General features: G+C 48.1%; 1 protein-coding gene across 3 annotated transcripts in view; it reads left to right on the plus strand.

Moving 5' to 3' along the window:
- baiap2b (BAR/IMD domain containing adaptor protein 2b) overlaps positions 1-15,333 on the plus strand; it is a 64,308-nt gene that overhangs the window by 14,880 nt on the left and 34,095 nt on the right. For 2 of the 3 annotated variants that reach the window (XM_078290673.1, XM_071907744.2), the window contains exons 2-3: positions 2,541-2,616; positions 6,391-6,477. In XM_078290673.1, coding sequence (XP_078146799.1) covers positions 2,541-2,616; positions 6,391-6,477 — 163 coding nt within the window. The remainder of the gene's footprint in view (positions 1-2,540; positions 2,617-6,390; positions 6,478-15,333) is intronic. The other variant, XM_071907745.2, reaches the window with a different exon arrangement.

Consider the following 15,333-nt stretch of genomic DNA (forward strand, 5'->3'; position numbering starts at 1 on the left):
CCGTTGCAATCTTTACATCTCCCAGCTGTTTATGCAGACATGAGAAATAGGCCGCTCTCCATATTCTATATTTATTCTTTTGTTCATCATGCCTTTCCTCCTGCCAAGGAATGGTGTAGCCAGGGTGATTACCGCTGTTGGAGCGTTTCCCACCGAATGAGTTTGCTCGGCGGCCGACGCCTTACGTAACAGAACATATACCCAGAGATGGGGGAGAGGGGCGAGATGGAATCGGGGTATAAATAGGTTTGTTTGTCTCCAGCGGTGCACATATAAGCACCACTTCTCTCCTTTTGATCTTTGTGTGTGTGTGTGCACTTACCTGCTGATTGTTATTGCGACCTCAGACACTGTAGCAATGTAGCAGCGCCTGCAAAACCTTCCCTAGAATGAGGATTAGGAATATAACCAATTCTAATGCCCAGTCCGTCCAGAAATTGCCTGAAATCAAATCATCTTATGATGTATTTATGATCAGTGCACTTCAATGCACGTCACTCCTCCACTCTCCTTCCTAAATCTACCCTTTTTTTTTTACCTGGGCCAACCTCGAAGCCCTTTTCTCTCTTCAATCACCGGCCAGTCAGCCTCATATTTTTTCCTGCGCCCCTGCCCCGTCCTGTCCTACTTCTTCTCTTCTTTTCTTTTCTTTTTTTTCCAAGTCATGTTGGAGTTGGTGTGCCAAGGTGACTGTGGTGCGTCAGCCAACGGGCACAGAGGGACATTAGCAGGCGTCCCTCGTACCGCGCTGGCAGGAATAGATGTGTCTCTCAACCTCAGACAAACCCCTCCTCTCCCTCCTCCTCCTCCCTCCCTCTGCCCATTCTTCTATTCTCTCTCTCTCTCTGTCCTCCTCTTCCTCTTGCGCTCCCAGGATAAAGAATAAATCCTTCATCTTTTTTCCTCCTTTCTCCCCCTCCCCCATGCCTTCTCTTTCCCCGTCCTTTGCCCCTTCTGTCGCGCTCTCTTTCTTTCCCTTCAGTTCACTGCTCGCCCCTTCACTTCCAATAGGTTCAGCGACGCCCTCCCACTGCCCCCTCGTCTGACAGTTTTAAAGTTGGAATGCGGAAAGTGAGGGGGAGAGTTGGTGGTTTTCAATTGCGGGATGGCAAAAAGTGAAAGGGCAGCTTGGGCCGAGGAGAGGGTTGACTCACTGCAAGAGGAGAGATGGGGAGAGAGAGAGAGAGAGAGAGAGAGAGAGAGAGAGGGAGGAGGAGATGGTGGAACTCATTATACACTCCTTCTTGACTCTTCCTTCACTTGTTAGCGAAGGCTTAGTCCTCTGCTTATTGTCTGTGCTGGATGTGGACTCACTCCACTGACCGTGTGCTGAGGCATGGCTGTACACACACACACACACACACACACACACTCACACGTAAGGGCAGTTAATTGAGCGGTGTTGATGTGTGTGGAGGACAGTTGGGGGAGACAGGCGAGGTGCTGCTGACAGCCCAGGCAGAGGCAACGTACATGTGTGTGACCCGCAGGTTAGGCTGGCGCACCGCAGCCTTCACATCCAGCAGGACTCTCATAATAAACGGATCAATACTTGGCTCTCTGTCACGAAGGAGAGAGGGGATTTAGTTTTGTGTGTTTTTCGAGGATAAAGCCGGAACTTTCCAGGTTCATCGTGAGGAGATTTCTGAAACGGGATGCGGCCGGTTTTATAACCCGGTTTGAGTTGGGGTGCAGGTGTTGGCCCGAGACGTTTCATGTGCTTTGGAGCTTGTTGTAGCGTCTCCTATTCCCATCCCTAATAATTCAGCTCTGTCTCGCTGTTGTTTGCTCCCACTCTCCCTCTCCTATACTAAAAAAAACCCATAACTGGACCAAGCAAGAAGCAGCAAAATCTGGTGCCGACATGAGAATCCGTTCCAAATCACCCCAAAAAAAACCAGAACATCCTTCATCCATCTTCATCCTCTCACCTCCCCAATTATTCCTCCCTCTCTACCTATTTCTCCTTTCCTTGTACGCTCCTGTTCCATATAAAAAAAAAAGGAAAAAAAAAAGCAATTAGCACAAGCAGTGTGGCACAGTTCACCGAGTGGTGGGGGAGCGGAGGAGAGGAACGCTGGGTCCAGGTCTACTGCTGAGCTATGCGAGTCGGCAGCCAAAGCCGGGCTTCGTTTTAATGGAGAAGGGGAGGGTAGGTGAGAAGGAAAAAATGACCCCCCACCTCCTCCCTCCACCTACCCCCCACTGACTTGTTTTTTCTCTCTCTCTCTCTCTCTCTCTCTCTCTCTCTCTCTCTCTCCCTCTTGCTCTTATTCCCTCCATTGTATTTCTTTCCTCCAATCCTCGGCGCGAGGCTTGGAATGAATCCCTACTGCACTCTTCTTCCTCCTGGTTGGCTTAGCTGACTGAGCCGTGTGTGTGTGTGTGTGTGCACGTGCATACGTGTGTGAGAGTCTGTGTCCTAGTAAGAGTGGCACGCTGGCATAGCTCATATCAGTGTGTGTGTGTGTGTGTGTGTGTATAGGTGTCTTTTGTGCTACTCGCGCCGACTAACAAAACGTGCTGTTCTCTCTTTTCAGTCCATCATGGAGCAGTTCAATCCCTGCTTGCGGAACTTCATAGCCATGGGGAAAAGCTACGAGAAGGCGCTCTCCAGTGAGTACACCAACCATTTCTTGCCTTCTTTCTTTCTTTCTTTCTTTCTTTCTTTCTTCATCCTTCTTTCATCTCCCCTCCTCCTCCTCTGTCCAGTAGTCCAGGCAGAGGGCCAACTGGCCTGACACTTGGCGCTGCTTTTATTTTCCCCCTTGATTAATCTCAAATAGAGATGAGCTGAGATGATGACGGCGATATATATACAGTACTTTCTGGTGTTTGTTGACGTCTGCATGTAGCCACTGTCCCCCTCCAGAGTCCTCAAAGTTGGCATGAGCGACGGCGGGCGGACTCATCCATCGGGGGGGGGGGGGGGGGGCTTTGCACTACACAAGTTATGGATGTTCTGTCATTTTGGAAAACAAAAAATGACGGCAGCAAAAAGTCGCCCCGCCTCCCCCCCCGCAGAGAAAGTCATCAAATATGCTAGAAAAGACGTTTAATGGAATATTCACTGAACCCTCTCTGAATATTCCCTCAAATGTTGACTAGATGCTTGTCAGAGGTGGTTCTGTTCTGTTTTAGTTGGGGTTGATGTCCTCTGTACTGTTGATGTCAGATTGTTTCTCTGTCAGGATGTCCATGTCCACATGTCTTCCTCTCCTCCCTCCGGCACCGCTTCATTAACCTTACACGTCCACTTCTGTGTCCTTTTTTCATTGCATTTTGTAACCAGTCAGTGGCTTGTACAGGTCTGTTTGTTTGTTGTGTGTGTGCATGTGCGAGAGAGAGAGAGAGAGAGAGAGAGAGAGCAAGGTGCACATGTGGCTCAAGGTGAAGGACAGAAGCAATGGAAATGTCTGTGGGGAGGTTCGGGAGAGCTAAGTGGAGCAGAGGCCAATGGGAAGTGGAGCAGGAGGAGCTGCGAGAATAGGACCGGCCCCACCGGGCTGAGGAAAAGAGAGCGGACAGAGCCGGTATCCAGGACAAGACGGGGGGGAAAGAGGGGGAGGGAGACAAAGAGGTTGACAGAGAAACATTGGGAAGCGTGAGGAGAATCGGACTGCACGATTAAACGTGACGAAAAGCGGGAATAGACAGTAGCCTTGATCGTTGTCGTGATGATTATATTGAGCCAGCAGCATATTACAGCCTAGTTATTAATCAGTGTTACATGGATTGATTAGAGTCACACAGTAAGCATCTATTAGAATATTTCATGCTTCCAGATTAGGTTGGAAATTCAATGAAAATCCTGCGCTCTTAGCATGTCTTCAGATAAGACGAGCCTTCAAGCATGTTGAGCTAATTTAGCGATAAGAGAAACATGTCTTTTCCACTTGTCTTTTCCATTTCCTTCAGTAGGGAGGAGGCGCTCGGGTTTATCTGATCATATATATGGTTTTCAGTGACACAGTGGTATGTAAGTTCCAGTTATAGCCGCACTCCGTGGGATAGGGCCCTCCTCCGTACGGCGAGCTTAGAGGGGAAACGCAGGGAAGACTCGGCAACCCGCGAGGCCAATAAAGGAGGCCTCAGTGTAGTCTGATAGATAAGGCTAAAAATAGCCATGCGACTCCCAGAGCGGGGATTACGCTTCATCAATGCCAGGCAGCGCAGAGGCAGGCGCAGGGGTTTTGGAGTAGAGCAGCGGTGAGCGGAGCTGGGCACCCAGTGGGCATCGGTTGGCACTGTAAATATTCCTCTGTTTCTGAGGATGAGGACCAGAAAGGGATGGGGAGGGTGGAGGAGTCCCGGGGGGGTTTTGAAGACTGGCATGACGCAGGAAGGGAACTGATTTGCTGTGTCTTGGGAGGTCATTGTGTTTGCTTGAGTCTAAAAGCGTTTGGGGTTTGATGGGATTGGATGCGGGCCGTGCGAATCGGGATGCGGTGCTTAGCCAGGACGCAGTCTTTATTAAAATCTCCATCGCAGCTTGCAGACAGGTATTCTTTGCGCTGCGTTTGAGCGAGCTGCAGGGCTGGAAACTAGGGTGGAGAAATGCCACTCAACCCCACACTGGACTGGATTATTTTGTAGGTGGGGGGGCGGAGAGAACATCAAGTGAGAAAAGGGCGAGGGGAAAAACAGAAAGAGAGGGGGACGTAGGGATTTGATCGAGGTTGTGGAGGGCTTGATGGAGAGCGAAGTGGGTTGGGGAAGAGAGAGGGAGTGAAGGATGGATGGAGTGCCTATTATCAATCTGCAGCTGAGCTGGTTTGGACTGACTTTTTTTCCTGTGTGTGTTTCATTTACAAACATGTGGGAGGAATCATTCGCCCCCCTCCCCTCCCCGCTCTGTATCAGCTTTATATCACTGTTCTAATCCTCTTTGCTGGGAGACCCTCCTCCCTCTTCCTCCTCCTAACCTCCTCCCTCTCTGTCACACCCCACTTTCCCATCCGCAGACAGCAACGCTCTCAGATCTCCCCGAGGTAATCCTTCCTTACCTGCCCCCCCCCCCCCCCCCCCCCCCGGTCTCCTCCTGGGCTTGGATTTCTCTGGACACGGGCTAAATTAGCCCATCCATCCGTGCCGGCCCGTCCGGCTCCAGAGGCTTACCACGTAGCCGCACCTCCACCCCCTCACCCTCACCCTCTCCTATCCCACCTAGGCTTAACTCAAGCCAGGCTTAGGCAAAGCCAGTAGAGGGTCTCGGTCGGTCTCTCTCTCTCTCTCTGTGGATGTCATTGGTCACTGCCAAGTGCACAGCTTAGCTCACTGGGGAGTGTCGCCACCGCTGTGTGGACATTTACTGGCACAGGTTTTTTTTTTTTTTTACCTCAGTTCACGATTTTGCTAAAGAAGTGATTGCAGACCGAATGCTTTTGACTGTATTCTCGGCAGTGGAAGTCTTTATTGAGGCATATGCCAACGCGTCTGTTTATAGACCGAGCGGCCAGACTCCATCCTCATTGTCACAGCGAACACAATAACTTGCATAACAGTGGGCTTCAGTCAGCGTCTCTGTGGACTTCACTCAGCCACAGTGCAAGAACAATGCGAACTTGACTTCAGAGTAGATTTCCATTGTTTACGGAGATATATTTTGTCTGTTTTTTTCCCCCCTCTTGTGTAGTCTACATGCATGAGCGCCATCTGGCAGTTCCAAACACAAACACCCATCAATATGACTCCCCTATACTATACTCAGCCCTCATCCATATGTATCTCCCTGCTGGACATGCTTCCTCTGTCATAATGACTGCCACTCCCTGTGTAGCTAACCCCTGACCCAGCTTAATTGCTATTCACTGCCTCCGTGGCAGGTTGAGGCCATAGTTGAGGCCAGCTTGTCCCTGCGCTGAGGCCTGAGTCACCGTAATGTCTCCGCCAGTGTCCCTGTCATGTGCAACGACAGGCCGCAGAGGAGAAATACCTGCCACATTTGAATTGCAGAGCGCTTTGACCTCACTGCCTCGGAAAAGTTACTTTTTTTTCGTCAACGTACTTTCGAGTCTGGAGGTTGTTGAGATGGTGCTGTTTTGGATTTTAACAAGGTTCACTCCAAAGTAGCTTCCGTTGAAGAATTTTTCCTCTTCTTAGTAGCTTTCCCTACATTTTCTTACTTACTTACTTACTTACTTTCTTACTGTATACTGGTTAAGAGTGGTCTCTGCAGCTTCCATCCAGCTTCTGTCCATTAGCATTGCCTGTAGTTGCCTTTCTAGTGCTTTTCCTTTTCCTCCCTAGTCTCCATTGTAGCTTGTAGCCCTTTGTTTCCCATGCCCAGCCTTACCTCTCCGGGGCCACAGGGGAGGGTTGCTGGGCTGAAGAAGACATCATTTCCACTCCGCACCCTTGATCTGATGCCCAATGCTTCCATGTTTCCAGGTGTCACATACGCTGCAAAGGGCTACTTCGACGCTCTGGTGCGGATGGGCGAGATGGCCAGCGAAAGTCAAGGCTCTAAGGATCTTGGTGAGTCCTAGTAGTGGCTGTAGTGCCCCCGGTGGGGTGGAGGGGGGTTGCACCAGCAGATGGTGGATGGGAAGGCCCGGGGTTGTAAACGGGGTATGAGCAGAAGCAGCCGATGACCAATCTGAAACTGGATGCACACGCTCAAACATGAACATACACACACACGTGCGCCCGATGCTCCAGTAATCCAATGCTCGCAGTCTGCACAAATCTCCAAAACGCTGTTATATTCACAGCGCATTAGTCTGTCATTTACTGTGATTTGGAGCTTATTCAATGCAGTGTCACCACCACTTTTCACAGACAAACAAATTCTTATTCTGTAAGAATTAATTCCACATATTTGTCATGGCAATGCCTATTTGGCTAATCTCTTGTTCCCTCGCATTCAGAGGACTATAAAGGCGCTTTAACAGTTTTTTATATTGTAGCACTGTGAGCAAATAATTAATTCACAAATTCGCCTTTCTCTTGCGTTTGATATTCACCAACAGTGGCACACATGGTGAAGTGGATTTGCTTTCTGCTCGTAATAAGACCCAGAATATATTTACTGTGCTAATGAAAAATACTCTGTTTTGAATGTTGTTTTGAAGGAGGTTGCAAGGACAAATTCTCCATGCTGTTTCTGGTAAAGAATATTTTTTCACACAGCGTGTTGTCTGGTTCAGGTTGGATCGGCCCTGGTTCTGCTCATTATAGCTATAGACTTATTAGTGATAACTAATCTCGTGATAACTAGAACTGAAAGGTCATTCATAGCAGACAGTGTGGGAGATATACAGGTAGCAATGCCTAAGTAGCATCTATATGAATTGAGACACGCCTCTGTATCATTGCCGCTTTGTCGTGCACTATGTAAAGTATTGGCTGTATATGACAGTTGCAGACCCAGTCACATGCTGGGGAATGTGACTGGCTTGCGTTAGTACCGAATCAGTGCACTCTCTCGTTCATACACCCTGATGTGACTTAAGATAGCAGGCGTGGATTGAAGCGGTGGAGGAGAGGAGGAGAGGGGGAGAGATGGCAAAGAGGGGAGCAAGAGAGGGATATCTGAGGCGGGGGAGCAAGAGAGGGATATCTGAGGCGAGAGAGGAGGATATAAAAGCTGTCTGTGCATTCATTATTCATGGGGAGACCTTTTTTTCGGTCCTCCCTCACACTTCTACTGGAGCTTCATCATTCCATTTTTCCCCCCTGCCTCTCTGTGAATACATATTCAATTGAGTTTGTGTGCCCACTCCAATTTTGAACGGTGAAAAGCCCATTACTGTCTCTGCGTTCGGCCTCAACTCCATTATCTGCGCGGCGATCTCATTCCAACCGCTCGGTATTAAGATCACAAATGTTTAAAGCCGAGGAATTCATCTACGAGGGTGCAGCCTACTGTAATCCCGCAGCTTTAATTAATGTCTAAGCCCATGCCATTATCTTAAACAATCCATTATCACAAACCTCCTCAGAATATAAATAAAAGGATGTGCCATGCATCTCTCCATCCCCATATCCATCAGCTTGGTTGCTTCGCTCTAGTGTTGTTCCCTACGTGTTTTCTGTCCTCACTGTGCTTCTGCGGCATGTGTCCTGTGTTCGTCCGCGCGTCGGGGTTGCCTGTTCTGTGTTCCTTCTCCATTTCCCCCCCCCTTTTGCAGGCCTAACCATGACTCAGCAGCCCTAGCACTGTTTAACTCAGCAAAACCTCCCTCCGCCTCCAGTGAAATGACAGGCTAGGCTGAGCAGGCCAGATTGATGCCGTCTCCACATATCAGCATTGCCCAGAGCAGCCCCTTGTCTGTGGCTGTGGCCTGTGCAGACTAAAGAGGGAATTGCTCTGACGATGCATATTGCTTTTTGGATACTTTAGCATATTCCATTTCTTGGCTTGTGCCTCACGGCTTCAGCAGATTGTTTGACATAAATGTGGGAGAATGAGGGAGAGAAGGAGACATGGTCAAAAATAACTATGCAGCGTGAGGAGAACTCCTAAATAGTCGGTTCAGTTTCAATCTATCGGATTTCAGGTCTTATATATTAGTAAGTCTTACACATAAAAGCACTCGCAAATTCATCCATACAGTAGATGATTTTAGAATTTGGGAGGAGTGACAAGAGAATATCCCCCAAACCCATTTTCCTCATTAGCTCAATTCTGCGATCTGTGATCAAGTATTTACATAATCAGCCCTCCCTCAGCCTATTACCATGTAATGATTAGATAGTTACTATGTCCTGAGTCATTCCCAGGAGTGCTGGCAGGCGGTCAGGCAGTGTGGGTTGGTGGTGGTCTGCTAAAAGACTGGATCTCTCTGTCCGCTCTGCTTTTTCTGGTCTAGGAGAGAAGAAGTGAGTTCTGTTATTGCGGCATGAAGCGGAAACACTTTTCAAGCCTGCTCACTTTCTTAATTGGCAGGCGCCAGGATTATTTGCCTGTGTGTGTGTGTGTGTGTGTGTGTGTGTGTGTGACACTACACTCACTCAGCTGGCACGTGCCTGCCAGAGGGCTGTAGCTGTGACAAGAGCTATGATGGCAGATAAGGGTGTGTGTGTGTGTGTGTGTTTGATGGGGGATAATCACTCGCACAGGGCTTTACCTCGCAGTTCATAATTGATGAAGACTGAAGGCAGATTTGTAAAATGGGGAGACTTGTAATTGTTAATTTAATTGGGTTTTGTTGAGGGGGAAATGGCTGGGTGCGACAGAGCTGAATTAACCGGGCCGGACTTTAAACTGCCTGAACTCTGGGAGTGAATTCTGGCAGAGAGAGACTCTGCCACCTCAGATTGGATTTACTGAAACAATGCAATTAATCTGAGCATTAATGTGAGCAGTGGCTAATGGCATTAGGACATGCACTGAGGATGCTGACTTGCACGTGACGGGGGGAAATGAGGACAAGAGGGGGAGTTGGGTGGAGAAAGCAAAGGGCATAGACTAGTATAGAATCACTGGATTGTTGATGAATTAGCCATGGAGCATCTTGGGTACACATTTACATAACTGATAATATCCAGACTAACTGGATAATATTGCTGGTCTCCATGAAAGAGAGTTTAAAAATTGGATCATAAGAAACAAGCAGTTAATCCCATTATAATCGTTATGACTGTAAAAGCTACAGTGGGTATTGCAGATATGTTCTTACTTGCATTAAGAAAGTCATAGTCCCCTGAATCAATATTTCATAAACATGAGGTGCCTCTGGGAAATCCCAGCCAGTGACAACAGTCCAACAAGTTGCCCAAGATGTCTGAAAGTAAAATTCTGAAGTTGAAGTTGTTTACCATGCCTGCCTTTCTTCCTTGTAAAGATTGCTGTTTTCATTCTAACTCTAAGCCTGTAAAGTATGAGCAGCTGGAGAGCTCGGTTCCAAAATGAGATGGAAAAAAAACTTGACGCCTACTCTTACAAATAGGTTTACCGGCACAAAGGTAAAAACACATTATGGGTTGCAAATTAAGTTATGAGTCACCTTAAGATCTTTGCTTATGAAATTGTTTTGTTTTTGAGGGTAGAATCGAGCATTTTTTGAAATATTGACTCATGAATGTTGGGTAGGAATGATTTCTGCAATGGATTATATAGCATTTTGGATTGAAATGTATAAATAGAGAGATGAATATGAAATTTTACAGACTTTTTCCTGTCTCACCAAACATTTCCCATAGCATATTGAACATAGTGAACATAGCTGAGAATATGCGTGTAGCATTATGTTCTCGGGTCAAATGTACAAACAGGTTCTTCAAGCCGTGGTCGCCGCCTGGGGGGGGAGAATAAGTCGGATTCGTGTATCCATATTGTTCTCTTAGGTAAAGTTATCTAGACGAGGCAAACAACAAAAGAGGTCATCCCACTCTGACACTGTGGAGAAGCTTCCGGTGTATAATTGCACCGTATAGAGAGCCCGGCGGCAAATCCTGCTATTTCTTTCAGCCGAGCACTTGGCAGTTTGGCTCGCTGTGTGACTTGAGAGACAGCAGCGGTGACAGGGGAGCAGTTTAATGGTAGATTCAAGCTGTCTTCACACACACGCGTACACACACACACACACACACAAGCACTGGCAGTCACATGCCAGTGCAGACGGTGCTCAAACCGAGTAATTAGTACAAAAACATTACATGATTATTATCCACTTTCGCAGCCCAAAATAATCTGACTCACATCCACTCGTGGGGACACTTGTTTATCCCGAGCGGTGTTGTTTATCACTTAGCAGAGCTGATCCCGCAGCCCCGAGAGCTCAGAGCAGGAAGAGGAAACCATGCCTCATTCTGTTTCATTCACTTATTCTTAATTTAAGCTGCTGCTGTCAAAGTTTGAACCACTTCTCTCTGGCACGAGGAGAGGAAAGATGTTCCATGACATGTTCACTGCAGCAGAGGTGAGATTCAGCCCACTCCTTTCCTCCTCTCTCTCTCTTTCCCTTTCACTATCTCTCTCTCTCTCTTTGTGTGTGTGTGTGTGAACGCCCCCGCATTGATGTGGGAGCTCAGGCAGCCCAGGGAGAACACGCCGACGCCGCACATGCTTCTAAAAATAGATCAAACCGGAGCCGCTCCGGAGGAGGAGGAGAGACGGAGCTACGATGCTCGGTGCGCCAGTCCAAAAATGGCTCGTCGGTGATGTCAGCACGGCTGAAAATGACATCTTCTCTCTTCCGCATGCTAAATATGGACATAAAAAAAAAGTAGGATGCTCCTGCAGTTCCGGTTCCCCGCTCTGGCCATATAAGGGGCTCAGCCATTCAGATGCAGATTTGGGCAGAGGTGGTATTCACTCGGTGCTGTGCTGTGGCACTCGGCTCCAGGCAGAGCTATTGTGAAGGAAGCACACTGGTAAAGCAATGTATCCTTTATGTCTCAAGATCTGTAACTGATTTCATTTCTCATATACAGAGGATTCCAGCTCCTAGCCTGTATTTTATGCAGGGAATATCTGTGCAGTGGTACCTGTCGCATCTTCTGCCTTTTGATTTCTGCCACTCAGAAGGAAAAAATAGGTGTGGAGAGCGTCATCTTCGGACGTCACGGCATCAAATAACAGAGAGTTTGACATAGTTTTCATCCCTGACTTACACTCTGTCACCTGTCACCGCAGCTACACCCAACGATGAAAGCATTCCCTACCAGACATCTCCTCCTAGGCATGAGCAAATTAGCATAATGTACCTATGTGTTTTTGTACTCCATTTTTTGGGGGGCTCTAATGAATTCTTCCCCTCGCTCCTCATCTCATTCTCATCATTCTCTGGTGTATTCCCCCGTCCCTGAGGCCTGATCACGCTTTAGCATAACATCCATCTCATTAAAACAATTTAAGGTTAATTCAGGCGGCCAAATCGGAGGTCCAGGAAACAATTACCCTTTCGATAATGAATTCAGAGTAACATGATTTTAAGCGGAGTGTCGGCCTTCTCGGCGTCCATATTCCTCCGCTTTGAGAGAGTTGAAGATGGCAGGCTTTCACAACTAGAGGAAGCCGGGAACAAGGCTTAGATACAGCCGGCGATAGCACAGATTCAACACAGGAGAATGTAATTTTGTTGGGTCAAAAAGGCAAAATCTGTATGGCTCTCTTCGCATAGCTCCATATTCATCAGTGGATTTTACTGTATAATTTCCCCCTCATTTGCCTGTCAGATAATTGTACTTCTTCTGGGAGAGAAGTGGTTTAAATCAGCATCGCTGCTGCCCAGCTGGCTGACACTGGGAGAGGAAATATGAGCAGCGGTAATGGGAAACCGAAAGAGGATGAAAGCAATAATGAAGACTCATAAACACGGATGGGGAAGGAGCATCCTTGGTGGCAGCCCGGAACGATAGACTTTATTATGTTGGACACACACACACACACACATAGAGTTTGTAGGATATCCCTAATATCACGTACAGAGCATCTCTTAGCAGAATTCAAAGTGTCTGGTCTCTTCCACAGTCTGCCATTGTTCCGCCCCCCCGAAATCTGTTTAGTTTGAAATCTCTTGCCGCGCGGCTTGAGGGAAAAGACGGTGACCTCATCGCGACCCCCTTTCCTCTGAGCCAGCGCTGCCCGGATTTCCCCCGAGTTCCAACCCCCCGATCAGAATTCTGCTAGCATTCGCCCTGCGCAGGGAGGGAAACTGCAGCGAGAGCACTCTTTCTTCTCGTTCCCCCCCCCCCCACCCCCCCTTCACTTCTCACCATCATCTCATCAACCTTCCTCATAGAATGTAAAAGTACTCCTGAATGAATGAATGAATGAACATGGGGTGATGGGAGTTTTCTCTTTCACTTCTTAGCCTTTTGCTCCTTTCTAAACCCGTCATACGTTTTAATTTTCTGCAGCCGCACCCCCCACATATCACCATCCTCTATCTGGCATCGGTTACTACTACTGTCTCTGCCCTTTTTAATAAGCCCTTGTCCTGAAGTCACCCCCCCGGAAAAGCGAGGGAGGGAGAAGAAGAAGAAGAAGCGCAGAGGAAGAAGGGAAGTGACACATAATGAAGAGAGAGGGAGAGGAAGAAGAGAAATAGAGCGATGTGTTCCCAGCTCATTAGCGGCCTTCAGTCGGTACCCGGTCAAATCAAAGCGCGGCTGCCAACGGAGCGCACGGGGGCCCCGGCACCGCCGCTTTGATCACCCTCCCTACGCCGTTCATTACTACAACCCACACCACCTGTCTGATGCCTTTCTTCTGCCGCTGTTTCATGTCTCTGTCTTGAGTGCCACACACTCATCAGCGCTTTTTCGGGGGGGTTTTCAAACAAGTCTGAAGAATGCAGGTCTTTGTGAGTGTCTGGTGGTGGATGCTGTAGCGTAGTGTTTGACTTGGTGTATGGATGTGAGATAAGTAATAAGGTGTTGATGTGGCTATAATAAACTGCTGGACTCCATAAAGTATGTCCTTGCGTTGTCGCACTGTCCTTGGCAAAGGGATTCAGCCAAATGGTGACTTAATGGTGCTGATAATAGTGGGAAGCACAGGCCCTGATCAGAGGCTCTGCAGTCACACACACACACACATAGATGACACACACACACGTGCACGTAAACACACCCCCAAATTGATTCTGGCACGCATCCTACATACCAGACATCCTCTGCTAATCCTTTTTGCCGTGACACTTCCGAAGACAAAAGACAGCAGACAGGAAAAAAACCCACAAAGCGCTTCGCTGTGTTTTGCTGTCTTCAGGCTGTCCATGCCTGCTTTGTTTTTCCTTGTAGGATTCCCAGTTTCGGAGTGTTTGTGAAATACGAAACACTTTATAGTGCGTAGTAGCACCTGTCAGTTCCCTCCGTTTCTACCTTATTGTCACCCGGCGGTGGTGTGAAACTCGGCTGTCACCGACTCCTCTCGCACACACTCTTGTTGTCAGGCACGCCTTTGGAAACAATGGTGCTTTCTCTTTGGAGCGAGATGCATAAAACTGGGCCAAGTGAGAGATTTTGACGAGTACAAACCTTATTGTGCCACGATTTTAGACCAAGGACTAAATTGTAGAGGGAGACAGGGACAGAAGAGGTGATGGATCACTTAAAGAACATTGTAAATCTTTACTTATCCACTATGGGACCCAGTAAGAGGTCAGAGGTGATGAGGTTGACAGCTATTGGTCCACTGGAGTCCATGTGTCAATGCAGAAAAAAAGCCATCAGGTTTTGTCTCCGTCCCTGTTTGGGTCTCTCCCCTCCATCCCCTCATCTCTCCATCCCTCCATCCCTCGCTCCCAGCCCGCGTCCGCCGTCTCGAATAATCAATCTCCATTTCGCACCCCATCAGCTGCCCTGTAATGATTATGTATAGCCGCCCGTTCCTATCGATCTTCTGTACCCTAATTCATTTTTAAAAGGATTCATTTTTCTTTTTCGATACAGCGTACGGCTAAAGATATCAAAGAGGCGCGCGGCGGCGACATGACACGCGTGCGCCCGTGCCGTCGGGGCTGCCGGGCGCGACGGCTGCCAGCCTCGACGCCACGACGCCTTGATGCATCGCTGAGGACGAAGGAGTTTTCCCTCAGTATGCCCGGCTGTAGGTTTGTTGAGGTGATTCATATTTTCAGGGCCGTGATCAAGGAACATGTTGACAGCATAGTCCGTTTAAACATTTGAGCCTCTATATTTCTGCCAGCCGACTGCAGCATTCCACTTTTTTATGTTGGACTGTAGTGCGGACATACAATATATTGACAGATAGATCTGTCTCTTCCTACTTCTGCCTGCTCCATCTACTGAGCCCTCTTTGTAAAGCCCAAGCCAAAGGAAATATTTGTGTGTGTGTGTATCAGTGTTTCTCCCAGAATTGTATTCTTGTCAGGGTGGAAAAGCCTCTGAAACAGCATTTAGACCATCATGGGACATTAAAACTCTCCATTGAAACTCAGACTAATGAAACTCTTTCAGCAGCTCCTTAAGGCAGGGTGACCCACCTCACCTATTCAAGGGTAGGGGAAAGTCTGGTGTGCTAATTTCTGCTGATCTAGGAAACTTTTTCTACTGTTGCACTCATTGTAAGTCTCCTCTGATAAATTCTTAAAATGTAAATGCAAATGAGATATTGAATCTACGTGTGTGGGAATGTAATCACAGGTCCTCTGTTTTTCGTGTGCAGCAAAAAAGTCCCACTAAAATCAAGGGGGAGAGAACCCTCGGTGCGTAGAGAAATTAAATAGCCAGGCGATCACAACAACAACAACAACAACAGTCAATCAGGTGGCTTTGAGGAGGACAAATCTCCCCGCAGCACCTTGTGCTCCCTCCGCCGCAGCTTCCCGGGGATTAGAGCTGCCTGTGTTTGCTTTCAGGCTCCCGTAATACAGTCCCCTCTGAGAGAGACGCACACTACATAAAACACCTCCCTCCATA

Source organism: Centroberyx gerrardi, chromosome 20 (assembly GCF_048128805.1).
Source record: "Centroberyx gerrardi isolate f3 chromosome 20, fCenGer3.hap1.cur.20231027, whole genome shotgun sequence".
In the NCBI taxonomy this organism is placed as follows: Eukaryota; Metazoa; Chordata; class Actinopteri; order Beryciformes; family Berycidae; genus Centroberyx; species Centroberyx gerrardi.